The sequence below is a fragment of the Stegostoma tigrinum genome, chromosome 35 (genome assembly GCF_030684315.1).
Source record: "Stegostoma tigrinum isolate sSteTig4 chromosome 35, sSteTig4.hap1, whole genome shotgun sequence".
Classification (NCBI taxonomy): domain Eukaryota; kingdom Metazoa; phylum Chordata; class Chondrichthyes; order Orectolobiformes; family Stegostomatidae; genus Stegostoma; species Stegostoma tigrinum.
The window spans coordinates 1,080,063-1,105,988 of NC_081388.1; the positions used below are offsets into that span (position 1 = coordinate 1,080,063).

The 25,926-nt window shown below is 41.6% G+C and overlaps 1 protein-coding gene across 1 annotated transcript in view; it reads left to right on the top strand.

Annotated features, from left to right (window-relative positions):
- The first annotated feature begins 231 nt into the window (after positions 1 to 231).
- The window catches only part of LOC125447533 (ATP-dependent RNA helicase DDX39A), a 37,527-nt gene continuing 11,832 nt past the window's right edge, over positions 232 to 25,926 (top strand). Inside the window, exons 1-6 of the mRNA XM_048522004.2 lie at positions 232 to 319; positions 1,914 to 2,126; positions 5,948 to 6,075; positions 7,035 to 7,127; positions 17,748 to 17,931; positions 24,764 to 24,882. Coding sequence (XP_048377961.1) covers positions 1,919 to 2,126; positions 5,948 to 6,075; positions 7,035 to 7,127; positions 17,748 to 17,931; positions 24,764 to 24,882 — 732 coding nt within the window. The 5' untranslated portion in view covers positions 232 to 319; positions 1,914 to 1,918. The remainder of the gene's footprint in view (positions 320 to 1,913; positions 2,127 to 5,947; positions 6,076 to 7,034; positions 7,128 to 17,747; positions 17,932 to 24,763; positions 24,883 to 25,926) is intronic.

Genomic DNA, 25,926 nt, shown 5'->3' on the forward strand with positions numbered 1-25,926 from the left:
ACGGGCCTGAATGAAACCCTCGGCTGCAAATTGTTCACGGAAGTTGGCCGAAGAGCCAGCGCTAGTCCCGCCCCCCTACAGTGATGGGCGCTTACCTCAGCCAATGCAGGCGTTGGGGGGTGGGATTGCGCGACGTGCGTCAGACCGCCTTCTGGTAGGTAGCCAAGCAGCGTGTATTATGTCGGTGGCCGCTTGACGGACAGATTGAGGGACCAATCAGCGTGAGGCCAAGGGCGGGACTTCCGTTAGGTGTCCGACCCGCGCACAGCGTGCAGGACGGAGCAGCCATTTGGCGAAGGAGCGGGAGTGGAGCCGGCAGGTGGGATCCGGTGGCCGCCTAGGCCGGGAAGAATGAGATAGAGTGGAAAACACCGGGGTGGGGAGGGAGGGAGGGAGGAAGGAAGGAAGGAAGGCTGGGGCTAATATCCTCTTCCCCGAGCGAGTCTCAGTGCTCTAATTGCTCGGGCCGTTTACAGAAAGGAGGGACCTCGGGCGGAAGGGATAGAAAGGAGGGAGGAGGTGGTAATGGCCTAAAGCATTCGTGATGGGATGGGAGAGTTCAGAGAGAGCAAGAAGGGGGACGAGCGAAAAGCTGTCAGAGGTAATGTGGCTCCTGGAAAGGTAGATATGGAGTCCCCTGGGGTGGGGGGTGGGAGGGAGAGTATTTTTCGGGTGGGGGTGGGATAAGGAAGGAGTCTGAAGAGGGTGTAATTAAGCAGGAAAAGGGAATATCAGGGGTTGGAGCCTGCTGATAAATACTGCAGAAAATGTGGAATTGGGGTGAAGGAGAAAAATAAGGGTATCCAAAGAACAGGTCATGGGTTGGGGGGGTATGCTAAGATTGGGGAGAAGTGGACTAGCTGGGATGTAGGGGGGAGAGAGAGAGAACCTGGTGAGGAGCAGTGTGAGATGCAGGTTAGCAATGCAACAGCAAAGAATGTGTGGAAGGGATATATAGGTGTATGAGAGAGAAACTGGCGGTATCGGTGGAGAGAGAATCAGTTCTCTATGTGAAGTGTTTCTGAACTTGAAGTGTTAACTCTGTTTATCTCTCCACAGATGTTGCCAGGCCTGAATTTCTCTAGGACATTCTGTATTTGTTTCAGATCTCTATCCACAGTTTTTTGTTTAAGGTTCTTTTGAAACTTCGTAGCTCAGGTTGTGGATGAGATTTTTGGCTTGCTTGCTGGTTATCGTGTAGACATTTCATTGCCATTCTAGGTGTTAACGTCAGTGTGGCCTCCACAGACACACATGGAAATTCCTAGAGGCCTGGTTTTCGACCCGTAATGCAATCAACAAACGTGGAATTAGGTGCCATATGCAAACCAGATATGAGATAACCCAACTTAACAGATCCAATCCTATAAATACTGTACAGAATATTGCTTCATTGGAGGCTGCACTGATGATGTTACCTAGCATGGTGTGAAATGTCTGTATGATAACAAGCGAGCTCGGTGAGCAAGCTACCTCAGTTTTTTGTTTCGTTTTGAGGTATAAGAGCGGACAAAAGAACCACTGGAGAGTAGGTAGTGTCAGTCTGTTGGGGATTAGTCAAGGGAGTAGAACTGGAGTGAGGCTGGGGCTAAGAGTTGTTGACTGAAATATGGTTGGGAGGGGCAAAGAGGATAACCCAGCAGATCGGGCATAGAATGCCTAAGACAAGCTTAGACAAAGCATGTTAGCCCTAGGGAGCAGCACTCTGGGGTGCTAATAAGTTTAGAACGATGGAGACCTGAGGCAGTTCTATCTGCTCCATTCCTTGCCTTTCTAACAGCTACCTTTACACGGACATTTTCACTGCAGAAAGTACACATATTAGGGGACGGAAATTAACTTTGATAGGGTGGGGCAAAATAGTTGAATCAGCTTCTTTGAACCCTGTGATATCTGTTGTTTGTTTCCAACAGACAAGATGGCAGAGAATGATGTTGAGAATGAGCTCTTAGATTATGAAGAGGATGATGAAAACCAGACTGCAGCAGAGCCAGCAGCAGCTCAGACTAAGAAAGATGTGAAGGGTTCCTATGTCTCCATTCACAGCTCTGGCTTCAGAGATTTTCTGCTCAAACCAGAGCTGCTGCGAGCCATTGTGGATTGTGGCTTTGAGCACCCTTCAGAAGGTAATATTTCAACCTGAGCCCTTTACTTTTTCTGATATGTTACATCTTGAGTCTTTACTTTTCCTGTAGGCTTGTGATTGATACCCTTCATGACTGATGCTTTCACTTCTAACCTTTGGGATTGTGGTGCAGTTGACCGGGTCGTCAACTAATTCTCGGCCAGAGGCAGATAGATTCTTGACTATTGATGGACTCAATGATGGCGGTGGAACATAATCTTATCGAATGGTGGAGCAGACTCGAGGGGTCAAATGGCTTGTTCTTGTTCATGTGCACCATTACTACCTGATGGAACAAAAATGGGTTAGCATGCTCTGGCGATCCCAGAAACAAAATGATCTTGACCAATAATGGCCCAAATACTCTCAAATCATTGGAGCAGCACAGTCAGGATCTGTGCACTGGAACTTGTAAGAATTTTAGACCCGTAGGTGTTGGAATTGCCTGTGAAATTGGATTTGGAATGGTATGTAGTTGAGTTTAGGCAAACTGGTTTTGGAGTACTCTTGTGGGACAGAAACGTTAGCATAGAGCATTTTGGTCTAGTAGCCTGTTTTACTCCTGTACTTTCCTCTCGGATTTATCAGTGTAATTGTTTGGCCGCAGTGGGATTGAATGTTTTGATTTCCAGTGTTTTTATTTCTGGATAGGGTAGAGGTAAATGGCCAGTCCATCACAGATTGACATGGTACCTACAGACATGTGCATTGGGAATGGGAGGAAGCCATTTGGTTCCTCCAATTTACTCCTCCATTTAATAAGATCATGGATGATCTCATAGACTCAACTCCACCTACCGTGATAACCTCTGTTTCAGTCCTTTGTTGGCCAAAAATTTTGCTCATACCACCTTGCAAGTGTTCAGTGACATTGCCCTCCATTCCTTGGGGAAGAGATTTCCAAAGACTCACGACCCCGTTTGAAATATTTTTTCCTTATCTACATCCGTTTGCAGAATCGTGCTCTTGGCATGTACTTTGCTAAAGACACAAAGATATTAGAAAATATTGTAATGTTGCATTAAGCCCCTTTGTCCAAGTTTATATGCATCGTAAATCAGCACTAATCTGCACGGTATACTACTCTACAGCAATGTCAACTCACCTACTCTGAAAGCTGTGCCATTCCCCAGTTTCACTTCATCCATCATCCCATCTATCACCTTAACGAAAGACTTTCTCTTTCTTTCAGTCATCAAGGTCCCCAAGCAATACACAATGTCTTGCTCACGTGCCCAGTTGTCTGTCCTTGGCATGTTGCAATGTTCCAACGAATCACAGTGCAAATTGGAGGAGCCACGTGTTAGCTCGAAATCAGGCAGTTTACAACCTTCTGGGCTGAATATTGAGTTGAACACCTTCAAATTATGAACACAATCATTGCATTTCATTTAGCTTTGCTTGTTACGTTCTTTATTACCTTCTGTCACCTTCCCCACCCCAGTGGGACTGTGTTCTTTCCAGTCTGCAAATAGATGTACCTTTATTCTGTCTTTTTCACTTTTTCTGATCACTTAAGCTGATCTATCTCCATCATTTCTCTCCCAGCACTCCAACCAAGCCCCCCCACCACCCCCGCAATTATTGCATAAATGCTTCCCCCTCCACACTTCACTTTAACTCTGAAGAGTCATCTAGACTTAACGTTAGCTGGACCTCTCTCCATTGATGCTGCCTGACCTGCTGTGATCCAGAAAAATCCAGTATTTTTTATTTTCTTTCCATAGTACTCCTCTAGTTCTATGCCAGTGTGAAAACATCCGTTGATACCCATTTTCTGCTTTGTTTCAACTAATTAGTCCTCACATCCCAATGTGCTCTGTGCACTATAAATATGTAAAATTTTTGTAGCGCTATCTTGTTGGCATTTTGTATAGTAAGCTTGCAGGGGACATGTAGATTGGAGTTGCCGACAGTGCTGATGATTGTGAAAGGGTATAACAAGATTTGGATAGGTTGGTGACTTGGGCACAGAAATGGCAGATGGCGTTTAATCCAGATAAATTCAAGATCGTGCATTTTGGAGGATTAAATTTAGGTCTAAATTATACTGTAAACAGCAGAACCCTTAGAAACATTAACATACAGACAGATCTGGATGTGCAGGTCCACAGTTCCCTGAAAGTGGTGACACTGGTTGCCAAGGTGATTAAAAAGGCCTCCATTCACTGGGGCATAGAGTACAACAGATGGCAAGCCACGTTGCACCGATGTAAAATCATTGTTAGGCTACATTTGGAGTATTGTGAGTAGTCTTGGTTGCCATGCCTCCAGAAGGATGTGGACGCTTAGGGGAGAGTGCAGAGAAGGTTTACTGGGATGTTGCCCACTCTAGGGCATTGGCTAGGAGAAAAGGTCAAAAGGACCAGGATTGTTTTCACTGGAAAGATGGGAGGCCTGATAGAGGTCTACAAAGTTGAGATGTGTGGATATATTGGATAATCAAAAGCTTTTACCCAGGGTTGAAGCTTCAATGACAAGGGGGCAAAGTTTTAGGGAGATGTGCAAGGGGCATTTTTCATGCAGGAGACTGGAACATGCTGCCAGAAGTAGTGGTGGAAACAGGCACATTGACATTTAAGGGGTATCTGGATGATATATGAATAGAGGGGGAATCGGAGGATAGGCGCCAAATTAGAGTGGAAGATTTGTTTTTTTAGTTTACTTAGGGCATGATGGTCGGCATAGGCTTGGAGAGTCATATGGCCTATTCCTGTGTATTTCTCTGTCCTTTATATATCTTGTGAAAATCTAAGTACAGCACAGCCTATGCTTTCCTTTTGTCCTCGTTGTTTATTATTTCCAATAAATTGGTCAGATGTGATTTCTCATTCACACAACATTATTGAGTATGCTTGTTTCCCTTACAATTTTGAGTGCCCTGAACTGACCTTGATTTTTTACATTCTTCCAACATTTTCCCTTTGATAGATGCGAAGCTAATGTAGCTATTATTTCCTGCTTTCTGTCTCTGTCTTTTATTGAGTAAAGGAATTCAATCTGATGGGACCTTTTATATAATCTAAGAAATCTTGGGAAATGAAATCAAATGCATCTGTTACCTCAGCAGTTAAAACTTTTAAACACTTGGATGAAATTCACCAGGGACTTTGTCATGTTTTATTTACAATAATTTTCTTAGTACCCTTTCCCTGGTGGTTTTAATTGTTTGAAGGTCCTTGTTCCTTTGGCATTCTGATTCATGATTATTTAATTTATTTAGGTTCTCGATAGTGTAGAGAAAATGACGAAATGGCATTTTCCTTTCATTCCCCTGACACACAAGGAACAATGCTGTGTATATTTTTTTAAATACCTGTAGCAGCTCCTATTACTGGTGAAAATTTTTGCTAGTCTTCTCTAATATCTCCCTCTTAATCTTGTCTAATATTCAGATCTGCTGTTAATCATTATATGCTTTTTTATTTCCATTTAATACAATTTTTAATTTCCTTAACCCCAAATGTTGCATGCTTCCTTTGGTTTCTTTCTTACTGGATTGGGTATTATTCTGAACAGTCTGAAATATATCCATATGCGTCTGTCACTCTATCTCTACTGATCTATTCTTTAAGCTGCTTCCCAAGATCACCTTAGCCAGGTCTGTCCTCATGTTCTCATAATTTTCTTTGTTTAAGTTTAGAACACTTGCCTTGGGTGCACAGTTCTCCTTCAAATGAATGCAAAAATCAGTCATCGTATGATCACTGCCGTCAGGACTACCGGATCTAGTATAGCTTGCTGTCTGGGTGTTTAGAGAACTTGCTACTCTAGCCTCAGTGTGTGTTCTGGTATATAACTGTATTCCTACTCTCTCTACAGTGCAACATGAGTGTATTCCTCAGGCCATTCTCGGGATGGATATCCTTTGTCAGGCCAAATCTGGAATGGGAAAGACTGCTGTATTTGTTCTTGCTACACTGCAGCAGTTGGAAGCTGTTGACGGACAGGTAATCTTATCAGATGAGACTGCACTGCCACGATAGATTCGTCATGTAATAGTGTAGTAGTAATACTGTAACAAAACGGTCACATAAATCACAATTGAATCACCTACTGGTCGTGATTTTAGCTGTTTATGTTGAAATTGAGGCTGTCAAAACAAATCTTCGCTAAATTCAATGGAAACTCCAATAGCCCTGAACCCACTTCATCCACTGGAAATTTAACAGGATATGTTCTATGCAAAGTGCTTTCACTGCACAAATTATTCTTGCCTGACATGAATCAACACAGTAAGTTTCAATTCATGTTGTGTTTTTTGGCTTTGGCCTTGTGAAATCTGGTCATCCCTTGCAAGGCCAGCATTACTTGCCTGTCCTGAATTGTCCTTGAACTGAATGGCTTAATCAGCCAGTTCAAAGGATAGTTAAGAGGCAGAAGCATTGCTACGGGTTTGGAATTGCATGTAAGTAAGACTGGATTGGGAAGCAAATTTTTCTTGACCATGTGTGCTTTGAACAGCAATTGATAAGTCCTGGTCATCAATACTGGGACTAGCTTTCAGTTTTTGAATTTAAATTTCAGCAGTTACCGTGGTAGGGTTTGAATCTGTCTCCAGAGTAGTAACCTGGGCCTCTGGCTTGTTAATTCAATAAAAACAAACTATCTCCCCAGATGTGCTAAATGCAAGACGATAAGTGGTTTTTTGATTTTTGAGCAGGGCCTCTCTTTTATTTATGGAATATTATGAATATTACACTGCCAGTGTGGTAATGTTCAGCTAGTGGTTTTGTTTCTCTCAATTCCACTGGAGATGTATGTGGATTGCTGCAATGTTGGCGTGACATGCCCATCCCTTTGCTCTCAAGTTCCTCTGACTGTTTTGAGCTCAGGTGCTTGAAGTATCAACCAGAAAATTCATTGTAGCTGCACATCTCTCATGTACCCTTCTCACTTTTTAAATCAGGTGTCTGTTCTTGTAATGTGTCACACAAGAGAGCTGGCTTTCCAAATCAGTAAAGAATATGAGAGGTTCTCCAAGTATATGCCAAATATCAAGGTGAGTGCCTTGTACTTGTTCTTCAACTTCATATGAATGGCTGGTCTTTAGATCTTTAAAAGTAATGAACCTCAAATTACAGACAACAGGTTGATTTGAAGCAGGCCAACTCCAGTAGTAAAGGTATCCCTACAGAGAGTATCAGCAGCATGGTTAACAAGATACCTCTAGAACCTATTGCAATCGATGTAAAAGCTTCCAGTGGACTGGAACAAAGAAATAGTAACAAAGGGTGCCAAAATAAAATGAGCAAGATAAATTATGATAGAAAAAATGCAAAATAATGAAGTGGATAGCAAAAGCTAATAAATATATGAAGGGGGAGAGAGTAGCTAAAGTAAATGTTGATCCCTTGGGGATGAGACTGCAGAGTTAGTGGCAGAGCCGCTGAAGCCAAAACCTGGTTTGTATTTTTTGGGTGGAGGGCATTAGTACAATCCCACTAGTAACCAGTAATACAGAGTTTATAGGAACAGAAGAACTGGAGGGCTTAATAATGTTGCAATCTCCAGTTACTTCCAGTGGCACAGTGACTGATGGTGAAATAGGAAGGTTGGTCAGTGGAGTCTGTGTACAGTTCTGATCACCCTACTATAGGAAGGATATTATAAAATTGGAGAGGGTTCAGAAAATTGACCAGGATGATGCTGGAACTGGAAGGTATAAGGAATAAGGGGAGGCTGGGGTTTCTTTCAATAGACAATAGGTGCTGGAGTAGACCATTCGGCCCTTCGAGCCAGCTCCACCATTCATTATGATCGTGGCTGATCATCCACAATCAGTATCCTGTTCCTGCCTTATCCCCATAACCCTTGATTCCACTATCTTTAAGAGCTCTGTCTATCTCTCTCTTGAAAGTGTCCAGAGAGTTGGCCTCCACTGCCTTCTGGGGCAGAGCATTCCATATATCCACCACTCTCTGGGTGAAGAAGTTTTTCCTCAACTCTGTTCTAAATGACCTACCCCTTATTTTTAAACTGTGTCCTCTGGTCCTGGAGCATAAGTGGTTGAGAGGTGACCTTGTAAAGATTTATAAAATCATGAGGGGTACAGATAATGTGAGTAGCAAAGATTTTTCCCTAGAGTGAGTGTTCGAAACTATATGGCATCATTAAGGTGAGGGGAGAAAGATTTAAAAGGCAACCTTTTCATGCAGAGGGTGATTTATATATGGAATGAACTGCCAGAAGAAGCGCTAGATGCACATACAGTTACAGCAGTTAAGACATTTGGACAGGTACATGAATAGGAAAAGTTTAGAGGGATGTGGACCAAATGCAGCAAGTGGGTGTAGTTTAGTTTTGGAGACTTCGTCAGCATGGACAAGTTGGACCGAAGAGCCATACAGCATGAAACAGACCCTATGAACATGTTGCAAAAGGGGTGGTGTAGGAAGAAGGGATTTATATTTTTTTGTTCACTGGGGCAGTTTCTTGCGTAAGTGGAATCTGCAGACTTGATGTGTTGCACCTGAATCAAAATGGCTCCAATATCTTTGCTAGGTTCAGTCAGATTTGAAAGGAATTACGATAGATCAGGCAGACAAGATATGGGCATATTAAAGCCCTTGAGAGAGCTAGAAAGCTAAATTGTATCAATTATCGTGCAAGGACTGTGGATGACGAGGTGGATAAACTTAATCATTGATCAGTTCAAGTCTGTATAATATTGTTATAATCACCCGAGACATAGCTGAAGGAAGGGTATGATTGGCAGTTTAACATTCCAATGTGTAGCGGATTCAGATGTGATTGGAGGTGGCACAGGGAGTGGGACCTGGTTTCGATTCCAGCCTCAGCTGGCAATCTGTTTGGAGTTAACGCATTTACCCTGTATCTGTGTGGGTTTCCTCCCACGTTCCGAAGATGTGCAGGTTAGGTGGATTAGCCATGCCAAGTTGGCCATTGTGTCCAGGGTGGCAAAATGCAGGGATAGAATAGTTTTGGAGTGGAGCTGGATGGGATGCTTTTCAGAGGGTCAATGTGCAATTGATTGGTTGAATGGCCTGCTTTCACACTGTGGGGATTCTATGGAAAAGACTCACAACTATCCATTCTGCTCAACCTTTCATAATTTGTAAACATCTATCAGGACGCTCCATATCTTTCCTTTAAGTGAAAACAAAACAAATTTGTCCAATCTCTCCTCGTAGCTAGTATCCCCCAAACCAGGTAGCATTCTGGTAAGTGATAATGGGAACTGCAGATGCTGGAGAATCCAAGATAATGAAATGTGAGTCTGGATGAACACAGCAGGCCCAGCAGCATCTCAGGAGCACAAAAGCTGACGTTTTGGGCCTAGACCCTTCATCAGAGAGCTCTCTGATGAAGGGTCTAGGCCCGAAACGTCAGTTTTTGTGCTCCTGAGATGCTGCTGGGCCTGCTGTGTTCATCCAGCCTCACATTTCATTATCTAGCATTCTGGTAAGCTGTTTCTGTATCCTGTACGAAGCCTCCGCAACCTCCTGATAGTGTGGTGACCAAGAACTGTACACGATATTCCAAAAGTGGCCTAAAGTTCTAAAGAACTGCAACGTTGCCATTTTTTACGCTCTATGCCTGACTGATTAAGGCAAGCACAATGTGCTGCCTTGACCATCATGTCCACTTGTGTTACCACTTCCAGGGAGCTGTGGACCTGCACATATAGATGCCCTATATTAATACTACTAAGGGTTCTGCCATTTACTATATACTTCTCTCCTGCATCAGATCTTCCAAAATGCATCACCCTACATCTGTCCAGATTAAACTTCACCTGTCATTTTTCTGCTAATCCCTCTAACCTATCTACATCCTGCTGAATGCTCTGGAGGTACTCTCGCCGTCCTCAGTTCCTTTTACTCATAAAACTAAGCCAGATCTTTATCCATTTTACCAGCCCACTGTGGATCCTGTGTGAGTGACCTTTTGTGTTAACATGCCGTCAGCAGCCTTGTCAAAGGCTTTGCTAAAGCCACTATAGATAACATGGACTGCAGCGACCTCACCAATCATCTTTGTCATGTCCTTAAAAGGCTCGATCAAATTTGAAGACATGATCTTCCCCACACACAGCAATGCAGCTTATGGTCACCTGACGAAGGAGCAGTGCTTCAAAAGCTTGTGATTTCAAGTAAACCTATTGGACTATAACCTGGTGTCGTATGACTTCTGACTTTGCCCTTTAAAAGAGCAAAGATTCCTACATGTCTGACATCAATTAACCCTCAAACAGCTGCCCTCAATCTATATTGCCTAGTTCCTGCCTACTGTTGTTTCAGTTAGCCTTCTCCCACTTTAGTACTTTCACCCAAAGACTATTCTTGCCTTTATCCATCTTTTAGCCTTAACAGAATTATGGTTGCTGTTCTTGAAATGCTCCCCCATTGAAACTTCAATCAGCTAGCTGGGCTCACTCCCCAATATCAGTCTAGCATTGCCCATTTCCTGGTTGGATTATCTACATATTGTTCCAAAAGCTGTCCTGGACACACTTAATGAATTCTCCCATCCAAGCTCCTGGCACTAAGCAAGTCCCAATTATTGTAGGGAACGTTAAAATCGGCCACCACAACACAGCTGTTTTTATTTTATCGTAATCTGTCCACACATCTGTTGCCTTATTACCCACTGGTTATTTGGAGGCTTTTAGTACAACTCGCTTAGTAATTCTACTGTTCTTGTTCCTGAGCGCTAACCATATATCCTCTCTGGATGTACCCTCCAAGGATTCCTCCCTCAGTACAGTTATGATATTCCACCTTATCAGTAATGCAACTCCCCCACCTCCTTAATATCCTCTATGACGCCTGAAAAATCTAAATCCCAGAACGTTAAGCTGCCAGTCTTGTCCCACTCTCAACTGAATCTCTGTAATAGCTACAACGCTTATATGGCTTAATCCAAGCTCTGACCTCATTGTGTTTATCTGTTTTACTACTGACATTAAAACAAATAAATCTCGGACTGCCAGTCCTGCCGTGTTCAGTGATCTATCCTGGACTGTTCTTCTGTTTTGTCTTACAAGCCTAAGTGTCATTTACTAGTTGACCACCTGCTCTGGTTTCTGCCACACCAATTTAAACCTCCTGAATAGCAGTAGCAAACCTTGCCAGTTGGTGCCCCCTCCTGTTTAGATGCAACCCGTTCTTGCATTAGGTACAGAGTATTAAAAACAGGGAGGCCATTAGGGTGTGTAGGAGAATTTGATAAAAGAAAGTAGGAGGGCAGAAGACTGGCCATAGAACATTTCTGGCAGAAAGGCTTAAGGAAAACACACAGGCATTTTATCAGTATATTAAGAGCAAGAGGATTACGAGGGAAAGAATGTCTTATTTGAGACCAAAGGGGTAATCTGTGCATGGAGATAGAGAAGCTGGATAAAGCCATAAAAGAATTTTTTTATTCGCAAAGAGAAAAGAGATTATAGCTGGAGATTTTAGTTGAGATGGATGCACTTAATAAGGTGGAGATAGGATTAGTGTTGTCAGGCTTAAAGGTGCACAGATTCCCAGGACCTGGTGAGATGTATTCCAGGCTGCTATGGAAGGCAAGGGAGGAGATTGCTGGGGCCCATGCGGAGATAGTTAATACTTTGCTGGCTGCAGGTGGACTGCTGAATATCTAGAAGATCAGTGTTGTGGCTCCTTAATTCAAGAAGGGTACTGGGGATGGGCCAGGTAATGACAGACCAAGTTAGCACGACATCAATGGTCAGGGAAATTACTCAAGAAAATTCTGAAGGACTGGATGAATTAACACTTGGAATAGCGAGAATTAAACAGGGATAGTCGGCACACATTTGTTGGAAGATGATCCTGTTGGACTAATTTGAATTAGTTGAAAAGGTAACTAAATATATTCATGTTGATGTGGACTTCAGTAAAGCCTTTGACAAGGTCACACTTGAAAAGCTGGCCCAAAAAGTTGAGCCCATGGGATCCAAAGTAAGTTGGCAGATTGTATTCAACGTTGGTCTGCAAATCGGAGGCAAAGGGTGATGATGGAGGGATGTTTTTATTATTGGAAGCCTGTGACCAACAATGCAGTGTTGGGATACTTGCCGTTTGTAATGGACATTTAACGACTTTGGTGTGTATGTAGAAGGTATAATAAGTAAACTGTCAAAAAAATCGTAATGTTGATAGGAGGATGGTCTCAGGCCACAGTCTGATTTTGATCAGCTAGTAAATTAGGCAGAGCAGTGGCAGGTAGAATTTAATCTTAAGTGTGAGGTAATGCATTTTGAAAGGTCTGATAAAGGAAAGGTTTATGCAAAGAATGGTAGGTCCCTGGGGAGTACTGGGGAACAAAGGGACCTTGATATACATGTCCATAGTCTTGAGTGTCAGCACATGTAGACCTGGTAGGGAAGAAGGCATACTAGATGCCTGCTTTTATTAGCCAGGGCAAGGAATTCTTGTTACAACTTTATAAAACATTGGTTAGGCTACAAATGGATTGCTGTGTTCAGTTCTGGTCGGCACACTGTCAGAGGAATGTGAATGGGTGTAGAGATTTGCCAGGATGTTGCTTTGGATGCAAAGTCTGTTATGCTTGTTTTACCTAGTGCAGAGGATGTTGAGATTTGAGGTATACTGTCATAAAGTGGAGAATGACCCCCACCCCGAGAACTAAAGCCGAAACAATCAAAGAGGAGCACCTCACCCAATAATTTGTAAAAGGAGTGTGAAAAGTAACCCGCCTTTTAGCAACTTCAGGTGGTTAAATAAAACAAATCCCTAACACTCATTTTACAATCAACAAGTGACAGTTTATTTGTCTAATTCTAACTGTGAACAAATGAACTAAAGTATTAACAAATGGAATAAATCCCTTACAACTACTAACTATTCCTGAATAAAACAAGGTTCTAATAGTATGCTATTATAACAAGTACAAGTCCCACTTCCAAAACGTCAGCCTGCCTGCTCCTGTGCTGCTTTGCCTGCTATGTTCACCCAGCTCTACACCTTGTTATCTCCATAGAAAATTACACCTGGTTTCAGTGTCTTCTGGAATGTCCTGTGCTGTCTCCGTCGAATGTCCTGTCAGGAATATTGACTAGTTCTACCAATACCTTTGATTTTTCTTAGATGGTGCTTTTTCTAAGACTTCAGAGAAGCCTGTGGGCGTCAGCGATTTTTTTCTTCTTCTTCTTGAGAGCTATTAACTCATGGCAGATGGCTGTTAGTTCTCCTGTCTTTGCCCAACTGCCCTTTCTTTTATACCCTTGATGACACAAATCTCTTGCAATAGACTTCTTCCTATGTTGTTAAAACCATCAGATTTAAACCAAATTAGATTTTGGTATCTAAATTCCTGGTGCAAATTAATTGACTAAATTCAAAATTTGTTGACTTGGTATCAGAACAAAACTGCTGCTTGGCCTGCCAACTGTGCAGCCTTTTGATACAATTGTTTCAGTTCGGGTGTCCTCTGTACTTGCAGAATTTCAAATTCCTGACATTTTTTTAAAAATCTGGAAGCATAGAATAAATCGCATCATCTTTCAAAGGGACTACACAGTGCGTTCCCTCCCTAGAATTTTACAAACACCACATTCTAACTTTCTGCTTCCAAATCCACGAGTACTCTACCCAGCAACACCTCCCCCCTCTTAAACTAATGAACCATCATTATGAATAGATTGCTTTGTTTTCTTTTAAAACTTTAATTCCTATGTTATTAGATCCATAGCTCATTAATCTCATTCCACATTTCCTACTAATTCTATAGATACATAACATTGTACACTAACATTCATATTTTATATGAAGATTTTTCTATTAAACCCGTAATTAAGCATCCATGATAATATTTTCACGACCTGCAATATGTATTATTTGTAATCTAAATGCTTGTAACGTAAGACTCCAACGAAACAATCTGGTGTTCTTGTCCTTAAATTTTCCCAGAAATGTGAAAGGATTGTGATTGGTATGTACAATCACCTCTGATGCATTGTTTGCAACATAAATGTTGTAAGGTCAATACCAAACTCAATAACTCTTCCTTAATGGTCAAGTATCTTTTCCTGGTGTTTTATTTTTAAATACCTGGCCTTTCAATTCTGCAATCATCCTCCTGTAACAGCAAAGCTTCAACACCAACGTGGTTTGTGTCAATGGTGATTGTTAAAGGGTATTAAGAAGTTTGGCGTGGCTAAAACTGGTGTGGTCGTTAAAACTTTTAAATTCTCAAATGCTTCCTGCCATTGCTGTGTCCACCAGAATTTTGTGCTCTTAACAAATCGGTCAAAGGTGCCACTAGCTATTAAAGTTTGGTACAAATTTCCTATAGAATCCGCTCAAACCTAAAAATTGTAGCACTTCTTTCTTTGAGGATGGTCTTGGAAATTCCTCAATGGCGTCTTCACATTTCTCAGTGTCACCCGTCCATGTTCAATGTTGTGCTGTAAGAACGTTGTTTCCACCTTTGTGAACTCTGTTTTCACCAAGTTCATGACCAACTTTGCTTCCCATAGTCTTTCAAAGAGCTCTGCAAAATGCTGTGATCTTTCCACGATTGGCTAAAGAGCAGTGAGTCATCCACATAGATGGCACAATTAGTCAATCCTGCAAATACTCTGTTTATAAGTCTTTGAAAAGTGGCTGGTGTGTGTTTTTTTATTCCAAAGGGCTTTAATTCAACTTGATATAACCCATTTGGGGTTATAAAAGCAGAAATTACTTTTGCTCTCTCCTGCGAAGATACTTGCCAGTAACTGCAAAGAAAGTCCAATTTTGTGATTTAAGTGGCTTGTCCTACTTTTTCTACACAGTCCTCCAGCCTTGAGTCAGATTTGGTTATGGCGTTGACCTTCCAATAATTTATGCAGAATCATTGAGTATCACATCATGTTTGAGAACCTCTAAATTGGCGGTCTCCACTTACTTTAATTCTGTTCCATGATGTCCTCTTGGAAGATCACTTCTATTTCTTCTGAACATGCGATGCTTTGAGAGGATTAAGCTTGTAGGGGTGTTGTTTTATCAGAACAGCATTCCCTATGTCAATCTCATGTACTAGTAAGTTAGTCCTCCCCATTCTATTTTTCCATCTGTCCTCCTAGAGCTGTAACAAGTCTTTCAATTAACTTCTCTCTTCCTGGAGCAGAGAGCCCACTACCCTATCCCATTCTTTAAAGACTTCCTCATTATTCAGTTTATTACAAAAAAAAACAAAATTGAGAAGTATCTACAGGATAGATCATCTCAGTCTTATCCCCATGACAGATGTGTCCAAAACCAGAGGGCATATAATTTATGGTGAGGCGTAATTGCTTTAGAGGGGATATGAAGAAATAAAACTTTTGCCCGGGATGGTAGAAGATACAATAAGATGGCGGTGGAGGCAGGTACTCTTACAGCATTTAGGTAGCATCTGAATGAACATTTGAAATGCCAGGAAATAATAGGCTACGGACAATGTGCACGTAACTGAGATTTGTATAGTTTGATGTTTGATTGTAACAGACTAGCTGATCTGTAAGGCCTGTTTCTATGATTCTGACTATCATCTCTGTGGAAAATGTGCTGTGTAAACTTTTGGGAAATGAAAGTAGACAGGTCCCCAGGGACAGAGAGTTTACATCCTAGGTCTTAAATGAAATGATGGCAGAGATATCAGATCTATTGGTTGTAATATTCCAAAATTCCTTGGATTCAGGGAAGGATTCAGTGGATTGGAAAAATGTTAATATGATGGCCTTATTCAAAAGGGAGGGAGACAGAAGGTAAGAAATTATAGACCAGCGGCCTGACAGGTAAGGCAGATGAAGTTGGCATGGATGGGAACGTGGGAGTGGGATATAGAAACACGGCTGAGGGAAGGACAGGACTGGCAGTTGAATATACTGTGGTATAGAGGCTATATGAAGACTAGAAAAGGAGGAGTCAGAGGATAGGGAATGGCATTTTTGATTAGGGACAAAATTATGGCTGTGCTTAAGATACTCCTGTGGGATGGTCCAGTGAAGTTCTACACGTGCAACTGTGAGAAATAAGGGGACGATCACTTTGATGGGATCATACTATTACACCCCAATAGTCAGTGGGAAATTGAGGAGCAAATATGTAGGGAGATCTCAGATATCAAAGTCCAAACCAAAAGGGTTGGTATGAAGTTACTTTTCTCAGTTCTTTTTTCCTGTTGTGTTTTGGTAATGATGTCATAACTGTTGACTACAGCAATCCTCAAATTAATACCTGGTCAGTTGGAACTAGGTCTTGGCTTTATTTGGAATTTTGTTTTCTTTTTGAAAAGTCTTGCTCTGTTTCCTCCTCAGTTATACAAAAGGATCCAGTTTGCTTGTAGACTTTTTGACTTCTGTTTTCCACCTGGTGCTGAGGTCTATTATACCCCATACTCAAACCAATACAAAGCTTGTTTCTGGCCAGTTAAATTGCAAAGAGTGATTTCTTAAACTTGAATTGATTTCCCTGAAACCTAAATGATTAAGGGATAATTTTTCTTGATAAGTTTAAGATATTAGGAGCAGTTGTTGGTTTGTCTTTCAACTTTGTTTCTGTTGCCTGTATATGTGCATGCTTGGCTATCTAACACTGCACCCTTTTTAAAATTGTACCAAAAATTAATTCTCACCCCGAATACATTTCAGCAGTTTGTGTTTTCTTGTTATTGATTCCTGGGGGACAGCGTTATTTCTATCATCTGTCTCTTCGGCCTGAGAAACAGCTACTCCCCTATGCTATCTGTTTTTTACATTTCAGCCCATTATATATGCCTGCAGTCACTGCCCCTTTTAATTCACTGGATTGAATTTTACTAACCAGCGGTAAATAGATTTAAGATCCATATGCACACCAATTGTGCTACATTCATGAACCCTCTTTGTTACTTCATCAAAGAACTGTATCCAGTCAGTTTAACATTATTTATCTTTTAATAAATGCACATTGACTGATTAAGCTGCATCTTTCCATGTGTCGTTTCATTTGTTCCCAGATTGTCTGTACTTTAAAAAAAATTCACCACCCATTGAAATTAGGCAGACTGGCCTGTAGATGGCACTTATTCCTTTTTTTGAACATTGATGTAATATTCTGGCTCAACTCCCACATCGAAGAACGATTAGAAAATTGTGACCCATGCGTTTGCTGTTTCCACTCTTAGTTCCCTTAGCCACTTAGGATACATTTTATCTGGTCCAATATCTCTACAATTAGATTGTTTCTCTGTCACTGGCAGAATCCTCAATCAGACAGATGCAAACTCCCCAATATCTCCAGTCATACGCTGCCTCCAAGAGAGGTATATTTGACCTTGTATCAACCCTATGTCTTTGGCATGGCTTTGTACAAATTCCCCAAATAACTACAATAGATAGATACTGTATTTTTATTCAATATTTATATCCTCTGCTTAATTTTATTCCCTTTGATATGCTTGATTACTGATATGTTTGTGCAATTGCTGTTACTCCTCAGTTTAAATTGCTTTGAAGCGGAAGATAGAGGTGTAAAGTCATGTTTATACCAAATTCGCATTTTAAAATCTGCACTGATTGCAGTTCAACCATTGAAGCAGATTCACCTCTTCTATTTGGCTCCCAAGGTGTGTACTTTCGTAGGTAATCCTCTGAATGCACCCATGTTTTCTTCTTTGTTTTAAACAGGCAGCTGTATTCTTTGGAGGGTTGTCAATCAAAAAAGATGAAGATATCCTGAAGAAGAATTGCCCTCATATTGTAGTGGGGACTCCGGGGCGGATCCTGGCCCTTACACGTAGCAAGTCGCTCAATCTAAAATACGTCAAACACTTCGTGTTAGATGAGTGTGACAAGATGCTGGAGCAGCTTGGTTAGTGGAGTGTCTCTCAACTTGTTTTTTTTTTGTCTTAGTGCATTCCTTTTAATAATTGTTAACTGGATTCTTTCAGGCTGACTTTTGGGACTTTCTGTCTTCTCTAATTGAGGACCATGTTTGGTATTTAATGTCCATGTTAGCGAATTGCATAAGGACAAAACAAATGCATTGTACCACTCTAATCTTGAGTTCTGCTTTGGTTCCTGGATTGGGCAAATGAATTGCCATTTCTGTACAGCTCTAATTGGCCTGATTACCTTCGACAATGGAGGTGGTGGAATGCCCTTCTTCACTGACCATAATCACTTTCATCCCTTCTGTCCCTGTGTGGTGGAATATACAACCATCTGGGTCACACGTGAAGTAGAACAGGATCCATGTTCACAGCCAGTTTGCACTTTAAGTACCCTGACGAGTTGGACGTAGTTGCGCTGTACTTGAGTACTGAGACTCAAGTCTCCCGATCTTGTAGGCAGTGGTGCTGAGCCAATATTTTATGGACAGAAAATATGTACATTTTCACAAGCTTGATGAGTGAAAGGATGTAAGCAAGGCAAATAGTGAACTACTTGCTGCTGAGGGAAAAAAAATCATAATCTAATCAAGCAGAATCAACATGGTTTCATGAAAGGAAAATATTTGTTGTTATTGGAATTTTTTGAGGAAATCTTAACCAGAGTGGATAGAGGAGAACCAGTAGCTACATTGTAATTGGACTTCCAGAAGGTGTTCACCAAGGTACCTCAAAAGGTCAAGTCATGAAATAAGTGCCCATAATGTTGAAGGTAGTATATTGGAATGGATAGCGTTTTGGCAGGAAACGGAAACTGAGGATAAAGGTTTCTTTTTTCAGGTTGGCAACCCGTGGCCTGTGCTATGAAGGCAACTGCTTATGTTGTATTTTAATGATGTGGAGGGAGTAAAATATATTGTAGCCAGAATATTGTACTAGAATCTGTTAATGAGGACAATGATTGAGGTAGATTGGGAAGTTAGATTGATAGCTTGATAGGTGAGCCATTGTAAACATTCTTTAAAAACGTTCTCAATTAATGTACATTCCTTCAAAAATGAACTAATTCAGAGGCAAAGCTAAATCTAACTAGGGCAGTTTAGGGTAATGCTGGACCAAGTGAAGCTTGGTATTCCATAACACACATTGAGCCTAAGGATGGCAGAGAAATTTAAGAAGAAATGACAAAAATATTGTTGAAGTGGGAGAAAATAGAATGAAAGTAAACTGGCAAGAAACAAAGCTTTTAAAATCTATTTTTGAAGTATATAGAAAAAGAAGAAAGTTAGAGAAGTTGACTAGTTTTTGTCGGTCTTCAAAGGTGAATATGTAGGGGGTTGTGGGAAGACAAGCATTTAGTAAGAGGGTCTAAAAGTAAGTAATATTGAAGTAGTAAAAACATGAAAAAATTCATGAGTTTAAAAGCTGACATGTCCTGGGCCTGAGAGCCTGCATCTGAAAAATAAAAGAAGTGGCCTTTAAGATATTGGATGCATTGGTTTTGAGTTTTCAAAATTCCTGAGATTCCAGAAGTGTGCCTGTGGTTTGGAAGGTAACACAAGTAGCTTCGCTGTTTGAGAAAGGCTGTATGGAGAAAACTGAATTGGAGGCCAGTTAGCTTGACTTTAGTAGTTTGAAAAATGTTGGAACATATTACTGCGACCGTAGTAACATGTATAATGAGACAATCAACGTGGGTTTATGAAAAAGGAATTTGTTTGACAAACCATTTGATTTTTCTTTTTGAAGTGGTAAACAGCAATGTAGAAAAAAAGAGTAGCGTATTTAGGTTTTCAGAGAAAAGTTTTATATATGATGTCACACATGAGATTGCCTCCCCAATCATGTACAATGTGTTAATTTGCATGGTTGGAGAATTGATTGAGAGCAGAAAGAATCAGTGAATCATTTTCAGGATGATAGTGGGGAATATTGATTGACTAGGAACTTAGATTGGAGGTCGGAAACAGTATGGATAATGTAATTGTACATCAGTTGGCGGTGTGTAGTTCATGGTGCCCCCAAGAATCTATACTGGAGCTTCCAATAATCATAAATGACGTGGATGAAGAAATCAAGCTTGATGACAGTTTTTACCATAAAGAACATGGTAGCACAAAACTTTGAAGGGAGCTTGACCTCCGAATAATGGGGACAGAATAGAAGAGAACATTTGTAGGCAGGTTATAGAAATCTGCAGAACTAGAAAAGCTGTGATAGTCATTGATTTCAATTACCTAATATTGGGTAAAAGGTAGAGCATAGGATGAAGAGGAGGTGAAATTTCTTCTGGAACAGTACGTTTCCAGCTCTACTGGGGAAAAGCGGTGCTGACTCTGGTTAGGGTAGGCCAAATGGAGAATGTTAGAGTTGGGGGGCGCATTTGGGAAAAAGGGATTATAATGTAATATAAATGGGAGGCTTGGTGACACAGTGGTTAACACTGCAGCCTCACAGTGCTAGGGACCCAGGTTCAATTTCAGCCTTGGATGATTGTTTGTCATACTTGCCCTGTGCCTGCGTGGGTTCCCACCAGTTGCTCTGGTTTCCGCCCACAGCCCAAAGAATTGTAGGTTCGGTGGATCGGCTGTGTTAAATTGTCCCATTTTGCCCAGGGATGTGTGGGTTAGGTGTATTAGTCATGGTTAATGCAGGGCTAGGGGATTAGGGTACAGGAGTGAGTTTGGGTGAGATGCTGTTCAGAATTGGTGCAGATGCAACAGGCCAAATGGACTCTAGTTTTTACATTCTAAATTCTGTCTACCCACCTGACCAATCGGGCTATATCATCCTAACACCTCAAGTTCAACCGCCCAGGCAATCTACATGTCATCTGCGAACTTAGTTATCGCCCCCCTCCACACGCTCATATAAATCATTTATGAGTATCGCAAACAGTATACTCTCTTCATTTGCACAAAATGCCTTATATGGCCACCCTGTCTCTTGATACAAAGCCAACTTTGAATTCACTTTGACAAGTAAACCTGGATCCCATAAAATTTTAACCTTAGTTATCATTTTCCCATGTGCGAGCTTGTCAAAGGCCTTGCTGAAATCCATTTGAACCGTATAACTGCTCTATCCTCATCTATGTACTTAGTCACCTCCCTGGAAAATATCACCAGATTTGTTTCACGTGCCCTCTGTCTGACAAACAACACTGACTATCCTGATCAACCTGTACCACTCTAGGTGCATTTTAATTTTTCCTTCACTATTTTTTCCAAGTTTCCCTACCACTAAACGTTAGGTTCTTTGGTCTATAGTGTCCTGCTCTACTTCTGCCTCCTTTTAAAATGGAACCACATTAGCTATCCTCCACTCCTCTAACACTTCCCTGTGGCCAGAGACATTTTAAAAGTTTGGTTCTGGTCCCCTGTAATTTTCTGACCCACCTTGGGATACAACGTGTACAGATTTGGCAATTTGCCCATTTTTAAATCTGCCAAAACCTCCAACACCACCTTGCTGCTTGTATCAATCTGCTCAAGAACTTCACAGTCCTCCTCCTTGGTTTACAATTTGCATTTCCTCCTCCCAAGTAAAGACCGATGGTAATACTCATTTAGCACTGTACCATTGTCCTCTGGCTTCATGCACATATTGCCTGCTTGATCCCAAGTAGGCCCTGCTCTTTCCCTGGTTATTTCCCTTGATGTACTTGTAGAATATCTTGGGTTCTACCTAATTGTTTCATGCTGCCTCTGTTTTCCTAATTGCTTGCTTGATCTCTCCCTTGTACTTTCCATGCTTGCCTAAAGTCTTTGTTGATTTTCTATCTTTGTAGCAGTATATTTTCCTTTTTGTTCAGTCCTAAATATTCATAGGCATCCATGGTTCCCGGGGCTCGTTGCTGCTACATTTTACCCTAAAGGGAACATGTTAGGTTTGTACTCTGCCCCTTCGCCCCACGTGCCTTTTGGAACCCCTACCACTGGGTGTGAATTTACCCTCAAGTTATTTGTTATTTACATAAATAATCTGGATGTGAATGTACAAGGCATGATTAGTAAGTTTGCATATGATACAAAATTAGGAGGCATCATTGAAAGCGAGGAAAGTTGTTTAAAAATTAGAGAGATCTTGATCAGACGGGGAATTGGGCTGAGAATTGGTAAATGTAATTCAGTACAGGTAAGTGTGAGCTGTTGCACTTTGGAAAGTCAAACCAAGGTAGGACTTATACAGTAAATGATAAGGTCCTAAAGAGTGTTGTGGAAAAGAGGGACCTAGGAATACAAGTACATTGTTAATTGAAAGTACTGTCACAGGTGGACGGGATGATAAAGCCATTTAGCATGCCAGCCTTCTTCTTTCGAGTCGTTGAGCACAGGAGTTGGGATGTTGTTACAGTTGTATACGTCATTGAGGCTGCACCTGGCATAATGTGCACGGTTTTGTTCATCGTTTTATAGGAAAGACATAGTTAAACCTGAAAGTGTGCAAAGATGATGTATGAGGATATTGACAGGACTATTGGCCTGAGTTACAGGAAGAGGTTGGCCAGGGTAAGACTCCTCTTTGGAATGTAGAGGAATGAGGCGTGACCTTATTGAGGTGTATAAACTCATGACAGGCATAGATTGGATGAATGCATATAGTCTTTGTCCTAGGGATGGGAATTGAAAACTAGAGGGCATAGGTTTAAGTTGAACAGAAAGATTTAAGAAGGACCCGAGGGGCGGCAACTTCACGTAAAGAGTGGTGGGTATATATAATGGACTGCCAGAGAAAATGGTTGAGGCAGGTACGATGGCAACATTTAAAAACTATTTGGATAAGTACGTGGATAGGAAGTATTTAGAGGGATGTGGGCAAATTGGAACTAGCTGAGCAGGTGCCATAATCAGCATGGACTAGTTTGTGCTGAAGGGCCTGTTTCCATGCTGTATTACTCTGACTCTAAACTGGCTGTTTACTTATTCCTTTACGGGATGGGAGCATCACTGGCTAGGCAGCATTTTTTTGCCCAGATGGCAGTTGAGTCAACCACATCATTGTGGGTCTGGAGTCTCAAGTAGGTCAGACCAGATAAGGATAGCAGCTTCCTTCGCTGAAGGACATAAGTGAACCTGATGGGTTTTTTTCCCCTGACAATCATCAATGGATTCACAGTCGTCATTAGATTCCTAATTCCAGGTATTTATTGAGTTCAAATTCCACCATCGGCCATGGTGGGATTCAAACCCAGGTGCCCAGAACATTTTCTGGGTCCGTGGATTAACAAACCAGCTGTGATATGACCTCCTTGAATGTGCTATCTGTAGATCTCTCAGCCTCGTGGTTGTGCCACAGTGTCTCCAGTCACCTCTTGGGCTCTGAAGCCCAGTGATCAAGTTTGTGTGGTTGGCCACCCACACCTGTTGTCGTTTAAACTTTGTTAACTTTGCCAGCTGACTATATTCCTAAATGATTTTATATTTATTGCTTGCACTTCCAAACTCAAGTGAAAAGAATTGGGCCAGGTACTCCAATCTCTTCTCAAAATAGTCTGCTCAATCCAGTATTGACCTGATAAACCTCTGAGATAACAAGGTGTGGAGCTGGATGAACACAGCAGGCCGAGCAGGAAAGCTGACATTTCGGGCCTAGACCCTTCATCAGAAAACTCAGGAAAAACCTCTGAACTGCCTGTAATGTATTTGCATCCTTCCTTGAATAAAGAGACCAAAACAGCACATTGTTTGAGATGTAGTCTCATCAGTGCCCTGTAAAGGAAGCATAATATTGTTACTTTATGTTCAAATTGTCTTCATCCCATTAGTCTTCTCAATTACATGTCATTGTTGTGTGCTAACTTTTTGTGATTTGTGAATAGAACACAATTACATGATAAGAATAGCTTTTATAGTTGAAACCTGCCTTGCAGTGCATGTAAGATGATGACGGTGTGATCTAATTGTAGTTCTTATAGTTTATAGAACGTAATCAATTAGATAAAGATAAATAATCTCCTAGGTGGGTGTTCAATAGAAGGGACCAAAACCTTAAAACTGGTGCATCAACGGAGATACCTTATAGACATTTACAGCACAGAAGAGGCACTGTTTGGTCCATTGTGTCCATATCAGTCACCAAAAACCTAACTGTACTCCTCCCATTTTCCAGCTTTTCAGCTAGGAAGCTCCAGACTCCTGTAAATAACACTGCAGGTGAAAGCATTTTTTAAATTCCTTTGGCCTCTATGATGTGGTTACGGGAACTCCACTGAGTATTCCAGTTGTGGCCGAGATAGTGTTTTATACAGTTCCGGAATAGCTTCACAGCTGTCGCTGTATGTGCCTTAGCTGAAAACTGTAAGTAAATAAGTGGTCTTAACTGCCTGCCGTAATATCCTAAAGGATCTGTGAATTTGTCCACTAAGGCCCCTCTGATCTTCAGTGTGTCAGCATTTCACAAGCGAGTCATAATTGAAATCGAAAATAACTTTTCTTCCACATTAACCACTAGTACTCCCAGTTATAAGATTGACAACTGAAGAAAATAAATGCAACAAGGATACGAAGTAATATAGGAATGGTGCAGGTAAATGGAGTTAATTGAGTTCTGTTCCCAGTCTTGGGCAGGCCCACAATGGCAGGTGACCACTCGAGTGAAGACATTGCTGCCTGAAACCCTGAAACATCTGCCCTGTAGGATTTCGTAGAGCCTTGTTCAACTCATTCAGACATTAACTTGCAAGTTTAAGTGGAATAAAGTGTAAGGACCTTCAGCATTAATATCTGGACTGGCTGAAAAATCACTATGGTGTACTGTGTGCTGGCAGACCCAGTATCTGATACTGACACCTTTGTTTTGATTTCTTCACAGATATGCGCAGGGATGTCCAGGATATTTTCCGTTTGACTCCTCATGAAAAGCAGGTTATGATGTTCAGCGCCACCCTAAGCAAGGAGATCCGTCCCGTCTGTCGCAAGTTTATGCAGGATGTAATTATTCATCTTTCTTACCACTACCCCACGAGTTTTTGATGAGCCACCATCAAGGGTGTTTGCATTCCTAAGAGTCAAGCAAACCCCAGTCTGGAATGGAATGGAACGGCACGCCGCTGCTCTTGAAGCTCATCACCACACAGTTGTAACCTTTGCAAGATTCAGTTTTCACCAGCTAGCTGTGGATAGTGCAGTTTAGACCACAGAATCATAGGTAGTGACAACTTTTACCCAATCCCAGCTCTAGAGATGCTAATGATAGATAAGATCAAAAGCATGATCTTGCAGTAGACTTGATCCTATTTGGGTCAGGATTAGTAATTAGCACAGTTATGTTCAGAAACAACCGGCAGAGCTATGGTAAAGTCAGACCTCCCACAACTTTCTGAAACAGTTAGTTGCGTTTTCCGGAAGATCAACGGTTTCGGGTGTAGGCAGTTGAGGCCATCACACTAGCCCACTTCTGATGAAGATCTGCATTTAGCTCTGTTGCGTTCCCTAAAATGTGGTCTAACTCAGAATTGAGCATTATGTCACAGCCCCTCCCTCCCACTATACTCAGTCAGCTCCAAGCTACATTGTCCAGAAGATCGTGAAGAATTATCTAGTTTAGTGCCTTAGCACAGTGTCCGATTATCAGCGATCTCCAGAAGACCAGCAAGTTCAGGGTGAAGCAGTTAAAGAATTTGTCCAATTCCTGGTTTTAATATATACTCTGAAGAGAGATGTAGTGTTAGTACCTTCAGAGGTGATCCCTGCTGTCGTCGAATGGAAGAAGATATCCCCATATCGCTAGGGTGCAAGCGGTGGCCAACGCAAGCAGTAAACACTTGCGCTTAATCATGTTATCTATCCAATGGACTGGTTCACACTTTGCTGCTGACCTTGAGACCTGCAACGGTCAAGGATGGCTGCGAGAGGACTCCATCTTCAATCCAGCTTCACAAAGTTCCATTTCTTAATGAGGAATGGTTTGTATGCAGCAGACTAAACAAGGTGACTGTTGGCTATTGGCAGACTCCCTGCAACCAATGGCAAGCA